The sequence below is a fragment of the Electrophorus electricus genome, chromosome 14, assembly GCF_041902795.1.
Source record: "Electrophorus electricus isolate QZ-2024a chromosome 14, ASM4190279v1, whole genome shotgun sequence".
NCBI classification, from domain to species: domain Eukaryota; kingdom Metazoa; phylum Chordata; class Actinopteri; order Gymnotiformes; family Gymnotidae; genus Electrophorus; species Electrophorus electricus.
Genome location: NC_137510.1, coordinates 26,060,001 through 26,080,921, shown reverse-complemented (window position 1 = coordinate 26,080,921; position 20,921 = coordinate 26,060,001). Strand labels below are relative to the sequence as shown.

General features: G+C 50.4%; 1 protein-coding gene across 3 annotated transcripts in view; it reads right to left on the bottom strand.

Annotated features, from left to right (window-relative positions):
* Window positions 1–20,921, bottom strand: part of cadm4 (cell adhesion molecule 4) — an 83,961-nt gene that overhangs the window by 9,460 nt on the left and 53,580 nt on the right. The window contains exons 1-6 of one of the 3 annotated variants that reach the window (XM_027029267.3): window positions 18,380–19,779; window positions 11,855–12,001; window positions 5,311–5,598; window positions 3,457–3,618; window positions 3,129–3,219; window positions 1,121–1,293 (exon numbers count right to left, since the gene is read on the bottom strand). In XM_027029267.3, coding sequence (XP_026885068.1) covers window positions 1,121–1,293; window positions 3,129–3,219; window positions 3,457–3,618; window positions 5,311–5,598; window positions 11,855–12,001; window positions 18,380–18,464 — 946 coding nt within the window. In that variant the 5' untranslated portion in view covers window positions 18,465–19,779. Of the gene's footprint in view, window positions 1–1,120; window positions 1,294–3,128; window positions 3,220–3,456; window positions 3,619–5,310; window positions 5,599–11,854; window positions 12,002–18,379; window positions 19,780–20,921 lie in introns of those variants that run through there. The other 2 variants (XM_027029268.3, XM_035530837.2) reach the window with 2 other exon arrangements.

Genomic DNA, 20,921 nt, shown 5'->3' with positions numbered 1-20,921 from the left:
TATTGAACTGACGCAGCAGAAGAAGCTGTAACATATTAGACGTGCTTTCTCCCTATTTTACGCTTCACAGCCATTCCAGGCATTAAAAAAAAAAAAAAAATACCGCTTTTTGGAGAAAAACAATTTTGAGGATTGAGAGCCATTTCCTCACTCCACCACTCAGGCTCCTTCTCTGCTCTTTGTCTCCCTTTTCTCCTCATCTTCTCCTTTTCTTCTCCATCTTCTCCCGCTGGATGCCTCTCGGCTTTTTGTTTCCACCTTTCTTCTCCCGTTCGCTGTCCCGGGGGCATTTTCGCGCCGTGGGTCTGCAGCCGCTTGCTAACCCATCCCCATCACTCCTGGCAACCGGCGCCGGGGCCGGGGCGGGGATGAGGAAGCGGTCGATCTCCCCGGCGCTCGGCGATGGAGCGGGACTAGGAGACGTAGAGACGGCATCACAGGCAGGACACCTCATCCACCTGCTGTGCAAGGTGCAGGGGACAACTGCCAGAGAAGATATGAGATTCCCACCCACCCGTGCTCACGGAGTCGCCGCGCTAAAACGGTTTGATGGTTGCCTTCACAGCGTGAAGAGAGAGAAAACGAAGCGCGAGAGAAGGAGAGAGAGGAGGTCTTCTTATGTAACTCCTGGATGATAAACCGGCCCAGGCGCTGACTGAAGAGCACAGTACCTAAAGTTGCCACTAGGCCAACTGCTTTAGTCTCACTACCATCTCAAGGAGTACGTGAATGTGTGTGTGTGTGTGTGTGTGTGCGTGAATGTGTGTGTGTGTGTGAGTGTGTGTGTGTGTGTGTGTGTGCGTGTATGTGCGTGCGTGCGAGTGTGTGTGTGCGTGTGTGTGCGTGTGCGAGTGTGTGTGAGTGCGTGCGAGCGTGTGTGTGTGTGTGTGTGCGTGAATGTGTGTGTGTGTGTGTGTGTGCGTGTGCGTGTATGTGCGTGCGTGCGAGTGTGTGTGTGCGTGTGTGTGTGTGTGCGTGTGTGTGCGTGTGCGAGTGTGTGTGCGTGTGCGAGTGTGTGTGAGTGCGTGCGAGCGTGTGTGTGTGTGTGAGTGTGTGTGAGACAGCTTTCACAGGTGTGGTTAAGTGAAATACAGTTTGGGGGATTTGAGACCACACTTACCGTACACCAGCAGCGTGTAGTGGTCAGCCGCGCGGCCATAATTATTATGCGCCTGACAGAGGTAAGTGCCGTTGTGTGATTGGCTGAGGCGCGTCATGATGAGGGTGGTGCCAGATGTCTCCGCCCTTTCTGGCATGCTGTCATTCACTCGTGACCACTGAATGTCACGTGGCCTAGAGACAGACAGACACACACACACACACACACACACGCACACACATACACACACACACACACGCACGCACACACGCGCACACACACACATGCACGCGCACACACACACACAGAGTGAGAGCTGTTTTTTTATCCTGAATTCATGTGGCCACAAATGACATTTTTTAAAAATATTTCTCCCCTGCCTTGGAAATACTGTGGTACATGTAGACACACAGACAAAGCAGTCTGGAACTGAAACTGACATTGAACTGAGAGACTGAGTGTGAGAGAGTGTGTGTATGTGAGAGTGTGTGTGTGTGTGTGTATGTGAGAGTGTGTGTGTGTGTGTATGTGAGAGTGTGTGTGTGTGTGTGTGTGTGTGTATGTGAGAGTGTGTGTGTGTGTGTGAGAGAGTGTGTGTGTGTGTGTATGTGAGAGTGTGTGTGTGAGAGTGTGTGTGTGTGTGTGTGTGTGTGTGTGTGTGTGTGTGTGTGTGTGTGTGTGTGTGTGTGTGAGAGAGTGTGTGTATAATATAGTCTTTGTTTCTGGCACAGCAGGCAGGGTACTGACAGTAAAACAGCAGAGGAAACTAAAGTTTCCCAGTGAAAGACAAAAGGACACGCGGCGTCATTATTTAATGAAGCCGAGTGCTTTGGTCACTGGAAGGTTGCAGGAGGGTCTCTCCCCCTACAGCCCATGTCCTTGATCGGAAAAGTCACGAATGCACCGGAAAAAACGCAGCGGCGCCAACCTGGCGTCGGAGAGGTCGACCGAGGGCAGACTGCGAGACAAAGACCGTGAAGCAAACAGATTACGGCACGCACCACAGGCACGGCCACGCTTTGAGGCGGTCCATGGTTACGGGACAGGACCGCCACTGACCAGGCTACGGTGCCCCAGATGGCAATGCCCACTGGGCGCCTTTAATTAAAGGTCGCCCGGGAGTCCTGCCCCACGGCTCATAGTGGTGCCCGGCAGGAAAGACCGCGTCATTAATAGACTAAGCCCCACCCCCACCCCGAGTCCTTTTACACTGCGGGTGATTAAGTGGCAACAGAGTGGGGTTGCTAGGGCAGCATGGCGGGGGGCACTCCGCCCACGTCCTTGGCGCTCATCTGTCTTTGCGAAGCCGCCACCTCCATCCTACCTCCGACCACACAGGGAGTTCAATCAAACTCCACATCTTTGGATGTCTCTTTCGTCTTCGCTCTGCTCCTCCCTCACTCTTCCTCTCCTTTTCTCTCTCTCTCTCTCTCTCCCTCTCTCCCTCTCCCTCTCTCTCTCTCTCTCTCTCTCTCTCTCAGGTCCTTGTCCAGCCGTCCTTCACATCCATGCTGGATACTTACGAGAGACCCCGGAGAGCCACTCACGAAGAGAGCAGGACAGAATGAGAGAGAGAGAGAGCGAGAGAGATAGAGAGAGCAGGACAGAATGAGAGAGATAGAGAGAGCGTGGGGGGGGGAGTGAACGAGGTAAAGAGAAAAAAGGCGTAAGAGTGAGAGAGAAGGCATTGTGGGTAGACAGATCTCCTCGCTCTGTCTTCCCACATATGTGGACGTGAGAATTTGCTTTTAAGCTCACAAAGAACCTTTTATTTGTTTTAAACCCGTCCGGATTGAGGCGCGCTCTCACAAACGCTCTGAATCCTTGAGAAAACAAATAAATAAAACAAACAAATAAATAAATAAGTAAAATAAATAAGTAAACTGGCAAGCAGAATAGAGGTTTTTCTTATAGCAACACATCCACCTACACACAGATAAGTGTCAGTGCACACACCCACGCTGGATCCTGTCACAGCGAGCTCACGAGCACAGCACACGCGGCTCACATGCGCGGCTCACGCACTCACATTGGGTTTCCAGTGACGACGCAGGTGAGGCTGAGTGAGTCTCCCTCCCGGAGAATTCCCAGTGGGGGAACGATCCTGACAGTTGGAGCGACTGGGAAGAGAGAGACAGATCAGGAACAGATCAGTGTCACACTTCAACACACCCCTTTACAAGCCCCCTCGACCCCTGGCTCTGCCAGATGTGGTGCAGGACACCGAGGACAGTTGAGGACACGTTTGGACACGTTGTGCTTTTAAGTGTTCGCCAAGAGAAGGTTCTTAAACAGATACTGAGTGCTACTGGAGCCATGTTGAAAGGGAGGAGTGCATGGTGTGTGTGTGCTCTCACAGTGCACGTCCAGGCGGTAGTGGCGAATCCTCTTCTGACCAGCGAGGGATGGGTGTGACGCCTCACAGCTCAGAGCAGCACCGTTATCCTTACGCTCCACTGGGATACGGATGGTGTTGGACACACTCACCGTCTTCACATTCTCCTGCTGAGAAATGACACCTGATGGAGAGAGAGAGAGAGAGAGAATGGAGAGGGAGATAAACTTTTCTGATTTAGGTGAGAACATCTAGACACAAACAGTGGGAATCTTTCTCTGGGTTTCTGGAAGTGGATACTGGATTTAATTTCAAATGTATTTGTATAGAGTTTTTGGCAACAGGTGTCACAAAGCAGCTTTACACCAAACAGCTCTGCAGAGAATCCAGACCTCAAACAAGCAAGCCAAAGACAACAGTGGCAAAGAAACCCCTCAATACAGCACTCACACACTCACACGCACACTCACACGCACACTCACACGCACACTCACACGCACACTCACACGCACACTCTGCGTTCACAGATGAGTAATACAGTGTAACATATTTAATGGGCACTTACCACAATGATTAATCATGGTAAAGAAAAGAGAAAGACTAACACGTAGACACAGTGGAGGAGAGAGAGAGAGAGGGAGAGGGAGAGAGAGAGAGGCAGGGAGAAAGAGAGAGGGAGGGAGAAAGAGAGAGGGAGAGGGGAGAGAGAGAAAGGGAGAAAGAGGGAGGGGGAGAGAGAGAGAGAGAGAGAGAGGAGGGAGAGAGAAAGAGAGAGGGAGAGGGAGAGAGAGAAGAGAGGAGAGAGAGGGAGGAGAGAGAGGGAGAGAGAGAGAGAGGGGAGAAAGAGGGAGGGGGAGAGGGAGAGAGAGAGAGGGAGGGAGAGAGAGAGAGGGAGGGAGAGAGAGAAAGAGAGAGAGAGGGATGTTGAAAGAGCTGGCAGGGACACGTGGGCGAAATATAGCAGCAAAGCCAAACAAGTCGGGATTAAATAACTGACCGTCGACTTCAATCACGCAGTGACTGCAAATTTTTTTCATGTGGAGTAAATGTGACTGGATCAAAGGCTGAGAGTACATCCCCCCCCCCCACACACACACACACACACTCACACTCACACACACTGTACTTTTTTAACTTACTCTCTTTCTCCCTCTCCCTCTGTTCACTCTCCAAGCTTGAACGAGTATAGATGAAAAGAAGAACAGATACACGGAGGAGTAAAGGAGCGAAAGAGAAGGGAGCAGAGTGAGACAAGTGCAGGGGACAGGGAGCTCCAACTCAACACCCGACTCGGCAGCGCACCCGGGCGCGGACACGTGCGTCCTGCCTGGGGGGACATCCCAGACGGCCGGATGTAAGCGTGGCAGGAGTGAAGCGGAGGAAGACTCCGGCTGAACGCTGACGGAGAGATTAGAGGGAAAGAAGGGAGACGGATGGACGGCTTGCCGTGGGGACGCGGAGACAGATATGAGCAATAAGAGACATGTCAGACCAAAGGAAATGGGAGTAGGGTCAAAAGAGGAAATATCTGCATGAGCCAGCCAGGGACGTGCTCCAATGGCAGCCAGACGAAGGGACGATGATGGGAATTAAGGGATTATTAATTAATAAACGAACGAATGAAGGAACGAACGAATGAATAGAGCAAAGGATGGACCTGTGTCTGAGTGACAGTGAGCTAGACGGGTTTGGTGCCTGTGACGTGAACCCGCTCATGTTATTGTCTGCGTGTCTCTGCGTGTGCGTCCACGTGCGCGAGTGTTCAGATGCACGTGTGCTGTGAATCATGAGCTCACTGAGGACAATTCTCTCTGTATCCTGCGTTTGTGAGCTGGGTCCATGTATGATAAAAATGCACACACACACACACACACACCAGGGATCTCTCTGCGGTCTCGGACCCAGCGCAGCGTGGCAGGGGGTTTGCTCCGTGGCGACAGGCAGCTGAGCTCCACCTCTCCCCCCTCCACCGCCTCAGTTTTCACCTCCACGATGGGCACCTCCGGGAGTACCACCACTGACAGCGTAGCCACCTGGTGGTGGGTGTCGTCTGTGTAGAGCTGGCAGAAGTAGCCGCCCTCGTCCGACACGCTCACGTTGGTCAGCGTGATGCGCACCAAGCGTGGTGTGAATAAGACCATCTGAAAGCGGTCGTCTTTTAGCGCTGCAGAGAGAGAGAGAGAGAGAGAGAGAGAGAGAGAGAGAGAGAGAGAGAGAGAGAGAGTCCGGTAGAGAGTGAAAGATAAGAATATAAATATATATGTAGACACTAAAAATATGTGTATATAGAAATAGAATGCCAGAGATTGTCATTCTAACAAAGATTTATATTCAAATCAACTGATAATTACACCTTTTTAAAATAAAATCACTTATACATACACAATATTCCCCCTCCAAAATCAATACCACTAAATCAACTTCCCCTTCATTACAGTGCAGAAAGGGAGATGGAGAAAGATGTGGAAGAGAGAGAGAGAGAGAGAGAGAGAGAGAGAGAGAGAGAGAGAGAGAGAGAGACACACACATACAGAGTGAGAGAGAGAACAGAACAGTTTCAGAGAGAAAAAGGTTAAAGGGCCAGAGAGGTGTAGTGTGTACGGAGCTGACCAGCAGACACAAAGAAGACAACGTAGAGACGACAGAGACGGAAATTAAAGCACAAGACGAGGGGAGAGAAATGGAGGGGACACAGAGGGAGGATATGACAGAGGATTCAATGAGACACAGCCTGAGACGAAGACGAGACAACCCACTGAAAAGGCCCCGGGGAAACGGAGTCTGAGGGGGTGATGGAGGAGAGGGGTGGAGTTATCGACCTGCACATAGAGGGGAGGACGCAAAGGCAGTGGAGAGCAAGAAAGGAAATGAAAAAAATGAAAAAAGGAGAGGGGGGAGGGAGCGAGAGAGAGAGAGGGAGCGAGAGAGAGAGAGAGAGAGGGGGTGAGGGAGAGAGAGAGAGGGAGAGAGAGAGAGAGAGAGAGAGAGAGGGGGGGGGTGAGGGAGAGAGAGAGAGGGGGTGAGGGAGAGAGGGAGAGAGAGAGCGAGAGAGAGAGGGCGAGAGAGAGAGAGAGAGAGAGCGAGAGAAGGGCAAATGTATAGAATTTAATTTATAATGCTTTATTGGCATGAATGTGATTATATGATTTTTCCACAACAGTACAAAAGTAAAGTTATATGTAAAATGAAGAGGGGGGGCAAAATTAATATTCAACAGCTATAACAACAACAACCACCACCATTTAAAAAAAATTCCATAAATAAATGAATAAACCAACAGGAAACCATACCAACACCGTGTGTATATAAACATGGGAGGAAGGCATTTCTTAAACATCCTTTCTTAAGCTATGCGGAGCTGAGCTATACCGCTGCCTGTCTCAACCCCCTCTCCCAGAATAACTACACGCTCATCAGTCAAGCAGATGCACTCTTCATTTTCTTTAACTTTCTTAAACAATGAATCTCTATTCATTTATATTTTGGGTAATGCAGGAAACAATGCATCTCATCTCTTATATCCATTAAATCAGTTTCTGCACATTTCCTATCTTGGCATGCAGGTCTTATGGTATCTGTCTTTTTCCACTTCCAGGTATAAATATATGTATATATACACTGACGTGCCAAAAGTCGAAGGCTTATGAAGTTACCTTGGGGACAACTTGGGAATGCCCACACCTGTACAAGTTGTGAGGTGTTACCTTGTGAGTGAGGCTGAACATTGATGTGAGTAATTGGAGATGAAACAAAGCACGATGGTGGGTGCCAGATGGATGGGACATTGCATTTCCAGAGTTTTTCAGGAATTTAACATTCCTCGATCTACAGTGTTATGTTTGTACCGGGAATACGTCACAGAAGGCATGACCAATCACAGAAGACAGCACATTGGCCGTCTGGCTAGAGCTGTCCGTGTGAACAGACAAGAGACTGGCTGAAATCACATCCACATTCAATACAGGACGTCCCACACTCATATCCCACAGACACACCAGAGTGTCTCTGTTAACACCACAACACCAGACACAGACACACCAGACAGACTCCTCAAGCTGCTAACTGGACCCTAGAGGACTGGTAACATGCCGTGGTCTGATGAGCAGGGTTCATGTGTGGCTGAGACGTCATGAACCCCGGTTGTCAACAAGGCATTGGTGGTGGGTCCATTCTGGTGTTGGGTGTGTTCTCATGGCATGGGTTGGGTCCACTAGTCCAACTAAACATTTTATTGACTGGTGCCCACTACTGACCTCCACAACGATGGGATATTCTAGCAGGACAGTGCGCCGTGCCATCGGGCCCAAATTGCCCAGAATTGGTTCGAGGAGCCTTCTGGAGAGTTATAACCGATGACGTGGCCTTATGTTCACCCAGCATGAGAGCAATCGAGCATTTATTGGATGTGGTAGAGACGTCCATTTAGAGCAGAGATCCTACAAACACCACAGAGCTGTGGGTGGCTATCCAGACAGCAGGACTCAACAACCCTCCACACATCTCCCGTCCAGACATCATACACACACACACACACACACACACACACACACACACACACACACACACGTAATTGCTGCCTTAAGAGAAGAAAGGAAAGGAACTGAGGAAGTGAAAAGTGTTGGGCAGGAGATGGGGTGAACCTTTAAATAAGAGAGCAAAATCGATCGTCAGAAAATGAGACTAATAACAAGCGATGATGAGGGAGTGGCCATTGAGAGCTAAGGACGTGTGGTCTCATTATGTACTGACTGTAGTCTAACACACGCTCTGCACAAACGCCCCCCTTCCAGTGTGACATCCCAGAGTCGGTGATCTTTGCCAGATACGTCACTGGGGCTGAGAGACGGATGCTTTTTATTGGCATTTGCCACCTCTCGCGGGGCATTCGTGAATTTTGGGGTCCATTGTGAGAGGGTGAGAGGGTGTGTGGTGAGTGAGCGAGTGAGAGAGGGAGGGAGGGTGAGAGAGTAAGACAACGAGTGTGTTAAGCAATGATGGAGCGGTGGAGTGACAGAGAGGAGGTAAATGAGGCAGGGAGTGAGTGAGTGAGTGAGACAGAGTGTCTATAAGCAGACACCAAACCTGTAAAGCTCGTAAGAGCATGTTCATAGTACTCTGTTAGTACTGCAGTTCTGCCGGTGTGCAGTATGCATAATTCTGTCCATGTTTGTCAAGAATAGAGTAACATGTAACTACCAGCTTGCCTCTGTGTGGATCTTTTCTTTCCAGCGCTGTTCAACCCAGAGAATAAAAGAGCTTTTCTAAAACAGAGAAATGCTTTCCCACAGGCTAAATGGCAGCGAAATGTCAGAGCATTGTCCAAGCCTATGTCACCTTTAGTCATGCCTCATTTGCATACGATTCAGGGCCAGCCAATTGGAATAGGCTTGGAGGGGGCAGTGGGAGTGGACAATCTTGATAGGTTGCTGTGTTTATGGGCCCAAAGGGATATTTCTGCTCCACCATCCGGTAAAAGATTGCTATCAGGATCCATTAGTTTGTGAGCCGAGAAGCCCATTTGGTGTCTCTCAAAGCATTTAGTCCAGAGCTCTTAGACGATGAGCATCGAAGCTGGCCAGGAGCGGACATGCTCTCATTGTGCACCCGCAGATATTAATAGGTCGGAGAGGTTTTTTTGTTTTGTTTTGTTTTTTTAAAGAGTGGGCCTTAAAATAGCACGATGGATGAGGAGGTGATTCAGAATCAACGACGTGGCCGAATGAAATCCGTAGTTGCCAAGTGTGGTGTTGGGCACTGTGTACACACACGGCCTTCATCTCAGCCTGCCTAATCAACCTTGCTGGAGCCATCCTTCCTACGACGTTCAGTGGAGGGTCTCTCGATTGGCTGCTTTCCTCATGCTAACAGAACGGGACATGGGAGTCTCGTCACGAGATGAAAGCCACTTGAAAGGGTCTTTAGAAATAATCCAAGGTAATCAGTTCAAACTAATTCAACAAGACAAATGATGGGAGTTTAAATGCATTTAAATTATGATAAAGGCTCCGTTAGGAGGGAAGCCTGCTGTGTATGTAGCTCTATTCATAGGGAATAGTGGGGACTCCGTCCGATCGACGAGCCAGATTAGATCGACTAGCTAAAACGTGCCCTATGTGAAGGACGCGGAATGGTGGCGTGAGTATGGGTTTGGACACTGTCTTGCCAATAGCTAGCAACAACAGGTCTATAGAGCATTCATTTACAGACAGTACTCTGCGATGACAAAGCAAAAATGAATGCTGTACATTTAAACAAATAAACAGACAAAAATAGACACATTGGCAGTTAAGCTCTGGTGCACCCTACTTCTGTCAAAGGCCTGTGAAACATGTCTACAACTACACTAGACTCTGCATGTGCCAAAGTGAACTGATGGGACACATTTTGGATAGGCACCCACCTGACACACAGGTCACACAGTTTATTTTTTTATGTCAGAGTGAAAACTAAGCCATGCGATTGACAGAACTGTCTGTAGACCTGTGAGACAGGATGGTGTCAAAGCACAGATCTGGAGAAGGATCAAAGAAAATTTCTGTAGCACTGAAAGTGCCCAAGAGTACAGAAGCTTCCATTTTTCTCAAATAGAAGAAGTTTGGAACCAGATTCCCAGATTAAATGAGTAATTTCCAGATTCCCAGATTAAATGAGTAATCAAAGGGACAAAGACAATCACAGAGCATCGCCTCATTAATACCATCCCTACAGCCAATCACCGAGCATCGCCTCATTAATACCATCCTTATAGCCAATCACCGAGCATCGCCTCATTAATACCGTCCTTATAGCCAATCACCGAGCATCGCCTCATTAATACCGTCCCTACAGCCGATCACCGAGCATCGCCTCATTAATACCGTCCTTATAGCCAATCACCGAGCATCGCCTCATTAATACCGTCCCTACAGCCAAGGTTACTGAGAGTCAAGACACAGGAAGCAGAAAAATTATAGAGCAACCAAGGAAGAAAACATTACCAAGATCTCAGGCTGGGCAAAGGTTTACATTTCAGAAAGAAAAGAAGCTGGAGCGAACTGCCATGAAAACACAGGATTTGCTTCGAGAAACTCCAGGAATGTCTCAATGAAGAGGTCTGCAGAGCTCGGAAAATGACTGTGCACTGACAGCCCCATCTAACCTGGCTGAGGCGGAACGATCCTGTCAGGAAGATCGGGAGAAACGGAGAAACCTCCAAAAGAAATCATATAGGATGATTCCCAAGACGATTTGAAGCTGTGCTTGCTGCCAAAAGTGCTTTAACAAACTAGTAAATGAAAGGTCTGAATACTTCTGTAAATGGAATATTTAAAAGTATTTTAGCTATTTTCATTTTAAATACATTTACTAAACATTCCAAATTCCCCGTTTTGCATCATTGTTGAGTAGTATCATGGGTAAAATGACTCCAGACTGAACCGTGGGAAAATGTGAAAAATGTAAAGTAAATGTAAATCTAACAGCTAATGCATAAATTAATTTAAATAAACTTGAAAAATCCTGAATCTTGCAAGGCGACATTTAAATTTCAGTGGCTCTGCTCATAAACAGCCATGCCACCACAGTTTGGTATATCCTGATTAACTATGACAATAATCGCAACAGAAGATCTGGGAGTGCAAGACGGCACTTTAGCACTAGCCAAGACTCTGGAGACACAGTGGCCTTACCGGTCGTAACCGTCTGCAGCAGGCATACGTGAAGCTACAAACAGCATCTGTTCAGTTTAATTTAAAAAAAAAAACACAAAAAAAATAAATGAAATAAATCTCGATTATTACATATCACAAAAGCTCGTTTATTAGGTCTGTGCCAGACTGAATGGTTGATGCGGAATATCTTAGCAGAACTGGGGTCTGGGTGGCACCGGGTACAGGAGCAGAGTGGCAAGGTGCCAGGAGAGTAAATCACGCAGATTTATGAGGCGTGAATCAAAGTTGCAAATGAGCACTGCGTAAAACACATGCTGCTGTTCTCACACCACTGAACGTCAATCTTGAAGAACAGTGCAGGTGCTTCACTAATGTCCAATTGCCTGGTACTGAACTCCCTCCCAATACTCACTGAGCATATATACTAACTTTCATGCGAAGTTATTTTCATGAAGCATTGCACAGTTTTGCAGTGTCGGGTCGCCATGCCAACTGTGCCAACATCACACCACATTAGGATGCTGTGCCAACCGTTCTGGACATGTTATTGATGACATTAGCTGCAGGCGCACCTGATACCTAGCTCTGGGTGTTGGCAACCATGCTGAAGTGCAGTTATTTTTTGAATATAAGCCTCAGCACTACAGGCAAAGACACACTGTTATTCCTGTAAGGGTAAAACTGTGTAGGTTGCAAGTGTGATGTGGACTGGAGGCAGACAGATCTGAGCCTGTGTGGTGTGGTGGGGGGGGGGGGGGGGGGCACGCTCACCCCGTGTGCCGTTGAAGAAAAGCGTCTGCCTGCGTGGGTTCTGGATGACCACTATGGAACCATCGTAGTTCTGCAGGCGACAGGAGATCTGTGCTGTGCCACCCTCCAGAACCGTCACGTTCTCGGCCTCCACCGCCTGCCCCCGTGCTGAGAAAGACAGAGCGAGGGAGGGAGAGAGAGAGGGAGGGAGACAAACAGGATCGGGGTTATTTCCATGGTTCGTTCACCGTCGCCTTCATCCTCCAGCAGCAGCTGCGGCTCTCCTTCCGTGGCACACTGGGCTCTGATGCTCAGCGCGGTGGGGTCACCCGCTACCTCTGCAGGTCCTTTCCAACCCCTTTTCTGCCACCACTGCTAAGATCCGACGTTCGTGTCCTCCTGGCATGTGCCCTGGTTGTCCGGCTCGGGTGAAATGCGATTATCCGCAGCGCTGACACGGAGGCCTACACACGAGCCCGTGACTCACTGCGGTGACATCATCTGCACAGCACGGATCGTCGGTGGAGAGGGTGCTAAATTTACCAATGCCCAAAGAAACGAGGTCGGATCACCTGTTCTTGCTTCCTAACCCCCAAGCCACGAGACAGACGCCTGTTTATCCGCTGTGGCGTGCTGCGTCTGCTGTAGCTTATGTCGGCTTTTCCCGGCCCGATCAACAGGTCTGATCAGCACATGCGCGGAGCCGCGAGTCGGTTTAACTACTGCGAAGCACTGCTTAGTTGGGACAACTTAAACAGAGCACGTGCTCGTTTAAATACCCCTCGGAATGAGAAACATATTGTGGTGCACCTGCTATCTGCTGCAGCAGTTGGTGTTTTTTTCCCAGAGTTTACTGTGTAGTCTCCAGGTATCTCTAAAGTCGCATGCTGTCGGGTAGGCTGTGGGCTCCACGAGAATCGCTGAGCTGACGGTAAAAGATACAAAGCCATAAAAAAAAAAGTCCAGGCCAGGTTCAATGAGCGCACGCATTCTTTATGACAGAGCAGCGAAGGAAAAACTACAGAGGCAGAATGAGGAAGACCGAGAGAAGCAGAATAGCGTTCAGCGGAGAGAGCGCTCCATCACTTACCGGCCTGCTCATCTGACTTCATTCAAATTTAATCTAGTCAGACTTAATCAGGTATGGAGCCCCTGCCCAACATTCACCACTGAAGCGTTGTGGCCTAATAAAACCAAGTAGGGAATCTGATTTTGAAAAAGTGAAGAAAAGCTGGGGACGAAAAGATGAACTCTGACAAGACATTCAAAATTTGTAGACAACTGCTACTGTAATTTGGTAGTTATAACTTCTATTCCTTACATCAATATTGTGATTCATTTCTGAGCGATCGGCATCGCCATTGCCATTTCAATTATTATTCTAATGACTGTTATTAGTCAGCACTTTGATGCCTACAGACTGGAGCGCCGTTGTTTTAGCGGTTCCTAATTGTTCTAATGGCTCTATACATCAGGCGAAGCCCTCAGAATGAAGGGATAGCAATTAAAGGCTCGAGAAGCCACCAGAGCTCGGAGAAGAACCGTGAACTTGGTGACAAAATCGAGGCACAGCGCGCTTGAGCAAGAAGCGAAACAAAACCCGAGTAACGGAGCGTCCGTTAAACACGCCGCGCCGTCCGCCGTCCTCCTGACGTCCTCCGCTCCTCCTCAACGAGTTAAGGCGCGAGTGCAAAAAAAAGGAGCGCACGCAGCGATTAGTCTGCTATATGGAACACTGTTGTCTCAAGATGGGGGAAGAAAGAGAGAGAGAGAGAGAGAGAGAGAGAGAGAGAGAGAGAGAGAGAGAGAGAGAGAGAGAGAGAGAGAGAGAGAGAGAGAGGGAGAGAGAGAGGGAGAGAGAGGGAGAGCGAGGGGGAGAGAGAGAGAGAGGGAGAGCAAGGGGGAGAGGGAGAGCGAGGGGGAGAGGGAGAGAGAGAGATAGCTACTGAAAACCTATCGTAAAAACAGAAGACTGATGGCCTTCAACAGATCTGAGATATGTGAGAAAACCAATTTATGCCTCCTTGGTCCGTCGGGGGAAGGTGCATTATGGGTAGGCTTCTGGTCTTTATGAGGGTAGGCCATGAGGTCGAACAGCGGGGCACAGACTTCAGAAACACTACACGCGGGAGATGGATTATCTCGTGACCCAATTAAAATCAAGCCGTAATAAAATGGGTCCACTCAACATATTCGGAACGAGATTAAATGAGTAGGTAAAGCGATCGATACGCGACCAATGTACCGACGCTATAAACGGCGGATAAAGAACTTGCAGGGGGACACTTCGTTTGTGTGTAGTCTGCCTTTGCCAGGTGGGGGCGCTCTACCAATGTGGTCAAACTGCTCTCAGAACTTGGAAATGCCGTCTTGTCATCTGAAAACAGCCCTAATTTACACGGGCCCAGCTCAAGAGAGAGACCATCGGTTCCAAAAGGCAAATGAGAATGAATAAACAAGACCTATAGAGGGGTTGACGTAACAATCTCTGAGAAGCACTGGTGAATTATGGGAGATGTAGTCCAATAGGATTTAAAGAGTCGGGAGAGTGCCAGGTATAGAGCTGCCATTTGAGCTGCACTAAATCCATACTGTCACTATTCAGTCCAGGATTGCCTTGCTGAGTTACTGCCACGAGCTATAGGAGGCCCACACAGTTACCCGCCCCCACTCCCCAACACACACACACACACACACACACACACACACACACACACACACACACACACAGGTAACAGAGCATATACTGAGAGATGTCAGCAGTAGAGACGCAGGAGAGATGAACACGTTGTGCTATGGTTTCTCACATGTGCTCAGTCTCGACTCATTCTCTCTTTACTTGTCTGCGTTTCATCCTCCCGTCTGGTTAGAGGGTGACAGCCCCTTTGTCTTAATTTAGCCATCACTTTGCATGTCTCCCCACGCTCCCAGGTGGTTCTCCTCTCTCCTGTTTTCCCCGAGAACACATCTGTGCGTCCCACCTGAAGTTGTGTTTCCTGCTTCCTCTGATCTGGCTGAGCGCTGTCAATGTGCATCTGGGGCAGAACTACCTTCCCACTTTGAAAAACAACGAGCGTGCGCGCGCTCGCGCTCGCGTTCGCTAGTCTGCGGAAAATAAGATCCGGGCAGCGGTGGGGGGAGGGGCGCTTGTTTGAGCGACTAGCTGACGGCTTCATCCTTCATCATCTCTCCGGTCTGAAACGGAAACGCCGCTTGTCTAAGGAATCTCGTTTTCTTCCTTTCGACTATCGCCAGAAAACACACTGGCCAGAAATAATCGTTCTTCACAACTCTGCTGTCTTCCCCGTTACCCTGCTGTGACGGCCTAATCCCGCCCCCTTTAATTACACTTCCTGTGCCCATTCCTCTTCTCCGCCCTATTCGCAGCCGTAGAACTCCTAATCCCGCCCCCCCACCCCGGATCCGCCCAACCCAAACTCCCAGAATTCCTTTTGGCTAATCTCTCACACCGTCACTTCACCCATCCCCTAAACCCTCCTAGTCTAATCCCTCGTTTCCACCCCTCCCCTAAACCCTCCTAGTCTAATCCCTCGTTTCCACCCCTCCCCTAAACCCTCCTAGTCTAATCCTTCGTTTCCACCCCTCCCCTAAACCCTCCTAGTCTAATCCCTCATTTCCACCCCTCCCCTAAACCCTCCTAGTCTAATCCCTCGTTTCCACCCCTCCCCGAAACCCTCCTAGTCTAATCCCTCGTTTCCACCCCTCCCCGAAACCCTCCTAGTCTAATCCCTCGTTTCCACCCCTCCCCGAAACCCTCCTAGTCTAATCCCTCATTTCCACCCCTCCCCTAAACCCTCCTAGTCTAATCCCTCGTTTCCACCCCTCCCCGAAACCCTCCTAGTCTAATCCCTCGTTTCCACCCCTCCCCTAAACCCTCCTAGTCTAATCCCTCGTTTCCACCCCTCCCCTAAACCCTCCTAGTCTAATCCCTCGTTTCCACCCCTCCCCTAAACCCTCCTAGTCTAATCCCTCGTTTCCACCCCTCCCCTCCCTCCTGTTCTCTTCTCACTCTGTTGATCATCCCCCACTTTTTCTTTTCTCTCCTTTTGCGAGCGCCTTCGTCGTCTCCCAGAGGCAGACTGCCCCGTCTCCTCCTCCTCACCTCTGCTATCTCGGCAAACAGCCCCGATTGTTTCCATCTCCACACATGATTTGTTCAGCGGCTCAGGCTTCACGTATAATCAGAGAGAGAGAGAGAGAGAGGTGAAGAGAAAGCCATGTGATGAGGGAAACAGCTGAGTTCTCCTCCAGATTCCTCTAATTACGCTCCTCCGGTTGTTACTCGTCTCTGCTCCTTCGTCTCACGTGCACTTACCCCACGTGACCCACCATTTCCTGCTCTCTTCCCGCCTCTCATCTCATCTGATCTTCTGTTTATGTGGTGCATGCCTGCGTTTGCGCGCGTCTGCCGCCTCATCTGCTCCCGACGTGCACGGCTGCATTCCGCAGCCTCGAGTTTCCTCTCTTCTCTGCCACAACGTTCCTGCCTCTCTCTCTCTCTGCCTCTCTGTGTCTCTTGCCCCTTCTCTGGTCCGCCCTTCTCTCGTTCCATCTCTCTCTGTCTCTCCATGTCTCTCCCAACCTCCACGTCCTCAAGGTCCCCCTTCCCGTCAACGTATTTCAGCCATGTCACGCCCCGTAAGCTCACGCAACCCTACTCGCCTCATTTCCTTCCTCTCAGTCTCCTTTCCTCTCCATTACTCAGGATTGTCTCTCTCTCTCTCTCTCTGTCACTCTAATCGTTCTCTCCATCATTAGCGGATTGCTCTCCTGCTCGGATCCCGCCTAGCGGCGTCGCCGGCCATGTCGAGGAGACCCGATCCGCCGCGGGGGTGAGGGGGTGTGATCGGGGCCTGCAGCCGTCTGTCCTGGTAAAGGGCTTGCGTACAAATTTCCAGGCCTAATATATCCTGTGAGCCTGCTGGAGACAGCCTCGGGCCAATTCCAAAATGCAGGTCCCAGAAAACCCTTAAAAACCCGCACTCACCAAGACACACACTCAGCCAGCAGACGTCCTCCCAACCTTACCTCCATCTCACAGTCAAAGGCAAGAACGCTGGATTGGCACAAATTATATAACACTCATATTACAAAGGCGAATGACCCCACAGCTCCCGCTCTTACACACACGCACGCGCACACGCACACACACACGCACGCGCACGCGCACGCACACGCACGCGCACGCGCACGCACACGCACACGCACACACACGCACACGCACACACACACACCTCTCTTGTCCACAAACATTGATCTAATATTCTCCAAGTGCACTGAGCTTGAGCTGGCAGAGCAACCCACTACTGCTGAAACAATGCTTCTTTAAAAGCTGGAGGGCAAAAGAGTGGCATGGTGAGAGAGAGAGAGAGAGAGAGAGAGAGAGAGAGAGAGAGAGAGAGAGAGAGAGAGAGAGAGAGAGAGAGAGAGAGAGAGAGAGAGAGAGGGAGAGAGAGAGAGAGAGAGAGGGAGAGGGAGAGGGAGAGAGAGAGAGAGGGAGAGGGAGAGAGAGAGAGAGAGAGAGAGAGAGAGAGAGAGAGAGAGGGAGGAGGAAAGGTATTCTCTGCTCTCGGGCTGAGCTGATAGCCGTGCTTCTCGTCCTCCCTTTGTGGGGTAACGTGCGCGGCCTTTCTGGGAAAAGTCCATAATCGCCCGTAAGATCCACATTCCATGAGCAGATGTTCCCGTTCCACACGCTCCAGCTTGGTAGTGCTGATTGGCCGTTTATCGATACATTTCTATAACGATTTACCTTTCACGTCTTCACGACTGCCGTCGTAAGGACTGAAGGAAAGATGGTCCGAGGTCAGCAGTTTTCCCGGAGACGCAGAGAGCAACACTGCGCAGTGTTTCGGAGGTGACCTCACACAGCTGCTGTCATATCTGTGCTCACCACACTCCTCCTCCTGACTCCTTACAGAACACGCTCTCTTTTCTCCACACACCCCTCGCTCCTCACTCCCCTACCTCACTTCTCTCTCTCTCTCTCTCCTCTCTGTGAGAAAGCTGCACGTGGTTCCCTGTAATGCTTTTTTTTTTAAACAGCTCCCTCACAGCCATTCGCTCAAACCCTTGACCTCCTCCAGCTGCTGTGCAATCCCTTGACCTCTGTGACCTTGGTCTTCTCTGCTCTCCTGACCACTGTTTCCTATTATACAAGCCCCGCCCTCCAGCTTCACTTCAAGACACTATCCCGCCCACGGGTTATACCACCTGTCCGTCAGTTTAACCCCCGCCGCACCCCGGAAAATTACCTTCCTCTGAGGAAGTGTGTGGCACAGAGGAAGGAGGATGGTGGACGGGAAAAAGTGGCTAAAATCTTAATAATAAATAAATAACAAAAAACCGAAGGCGAGAACTGAGAGTGAAAACAGAACTGAGAGTGAAAGTTTATGAGAGGCTGCAGAGAGCGTTGGAATCAGAGAGGAAGCACTTCAAAAAAAGGACATGATACGCCAAATGCAGGAAGCATGGTTTAAATGCTAATACTGAGAGACAGACAGACACAGAGAGAGGGTGACTTACAGCAGAGCGACAGAAGAACGGAGGAGTGCAGAAGGAATACAGTGAGTGAGTGAGAGAACAGGAGAGATCGCTGGCCTGGGCTCATTGTGCATCGAGTCTCAAAGGCTGATCAATGATGCTTCTGTGTCTGTGGCACTGCTCACACACACAGTCACGCCACACACACACACACACACACACGCGTTGCCCTTTCACGGGGCTAAGCTTCAACTAAGCCAAAAGCTCTGAACAGCAGTACACTAACACAGCTGGTACGAGCGCGGGGCTAATGGTGGCGCTTCAGCAACCAACTGTGCACGCACTCGTCAGCGTACGCACACACTAAAACTCTCTCACAAAAAGTAGGCAAACCTTCATGTTTAAGGACAAAAAACTCCACCTTAGCAGTACCACTGTCACCGCTTACCACGGTGTCTTTGTTTCCTGACTGACAGGCCGAAACGCCGTGTGAGACTGCAGGAGAGGCACCACGCTAAGCGCACGTGCGAGGGTCTGGCTACGATGGAGAGTCAAACGGTAGATCAATAAAGGCCTGCAACAGGGTGAGCCGTACTCATGCACATTCATCACAAGAAGAAAAGACTAGCCCGGAGCGCCGGGAAAACTAAGCAAAACCACGCTGGGAGATGACGGCGTCGGCACGGTATCAAAATCCCATATTTCTCCACTTTCGAGACAATACCGCAATACGGCCTCAACACACTTGGGTCGCTCTCTGGGCAAGTGAATAAAAATGACAGAAACTGCAGCGACGTGTCACACGTCGGATATTAAAAGGTGCCGCTGCTCTGCGGTCAGGAGGTGGTGTAGCGCTCGGGTGGAGCACTGGACCGGGTCCCAGACGTCAGCGGGTACCCGGCCTCATCACGCACTGCCGAATCAAGTCTAGTACAGCAGCAGACTTCTGATAGCACGCTCCACACACACACAGACACACACACACACACGCGTGCGGTGCTCCTGAGCTACGGCGGGTCTCTGACCGCTGGCACTGATATCCCCCGTGTCAGCGGGTCTTACAGAAGCGAGACGTGCCGCGTGGCGCACGTGCTGCTAGATAACCAACGGTTGCTGTGGCGCCACAGCTGGTTGCTAACAAAGACGCCCCGCGAGCCCCGCACGTGATCCTGTAAGCGTTTACATCGCACGGCTGGCCGACGCAGCGTCCCGGGGAGAGCGCACTCCGATTGGTTCTTCCACGGCTGCGGAAATCTTCGGTGTTTTGGGAGAACGCGTGGCGGCTATTCCATGGCCTCCTGCTCGCTCTGTGGCGCTCACGCTCGCTCTCTCTCTCTCTCTCTCTCTCTCTCTCTCTCCTTCTCTCTCACTCTCTCTCTCTCTCCCCACCAGGCCTATTCCTTCCTCCTCCAGCGTCTCTCTCTTCCACTGTTCCAGTGCTGAAGCCTCTGTGTCATCTCGCATCCCGCTTATATAGCCCCCATGTCCTGCATGAACGCCGCCCGTGGTGGGAGTGTGTGTGTGTGTGTGTGTGTCTGCAGATGCACATCCCAAATATCCGTGATTTTTGTAAAGGCCTAGGAGAGTGAGAAGTTGACAATGACATTCATTCATTCAGCCAAACAGAAGGTCAGTCAGATGCTTTTTTTTTTTTACCCAGAGTTTCTACAGTTGGCCAACGCTCCCCCCCCCCCCCCCATGCCACTGGCCCCATTCTGATGGGTCTGACACTTCTGCATCTGTCCCGCGCACAGAAGCGCCTCACACGGCCTCTGCAGGACTCGGTGGGACGCCACTCTTGGCGGGCACGCGCAGGCAGCTCTGCTTCCTGCGTCTCTAGGGCCACTGTAACCCCAACACGACGCCTGCATCTGGGACGGCCGCCACCTGGACAGTGGCGAAGGAAACAACACAACAAAAAAACGCCATTCTCAGGCCCGGCTTGCAAATTGGCTGTGCGAGATTAACGGAAAGCTTGAGAGAGAGAGAGAGAGAGAGAGAGAGAGAGAGAGAGAGAGAGAGACAGACAGACAGACAGAGAGAGAGAGAGAGAGAGAGAGAGAGAGAGAGAGAGAGAGAGAGAGAGCGGGCGTGTGTTGGATAAGCAAACAGTGTCTTGCATGTGCACACGTGTTTGTATGTGTGTCCAGAATGAACATGCATTCAAAAAAACCACAAAACTTTCACATTGCCTCTCCGAACGAGCTCAAACCGAACACACACGACCTCATCCATATGACACAGGCATGTCATTTTCGACGGACGCGCAGTTAATTTGCGTCCTGTGCATTCATTACTCCCAGCCTCTGTGTGTGTGAGTGTGTGTGTGAGTGTGTGTGTGTGTGTGTGTGTGTGTGTGTGTGTGTGTGAGAGACAACACGGATAGCGGATCCCCATCCTCCTTCCTGTCTCTCGTTTCCAATTCTCACCCAAATCAAATCATTAATGGCCTTCATTGGCGTGACAGTGGAATAAAACTTGCCAAAGCACTTAAGGGGCTTTAGGTGGCCTGCGTGCGGTTCATGTTAAACAGGGACGGGTCTCACGCGCCTCCCAGCCCTGCTTACCCATTCCAGTCCTGCTC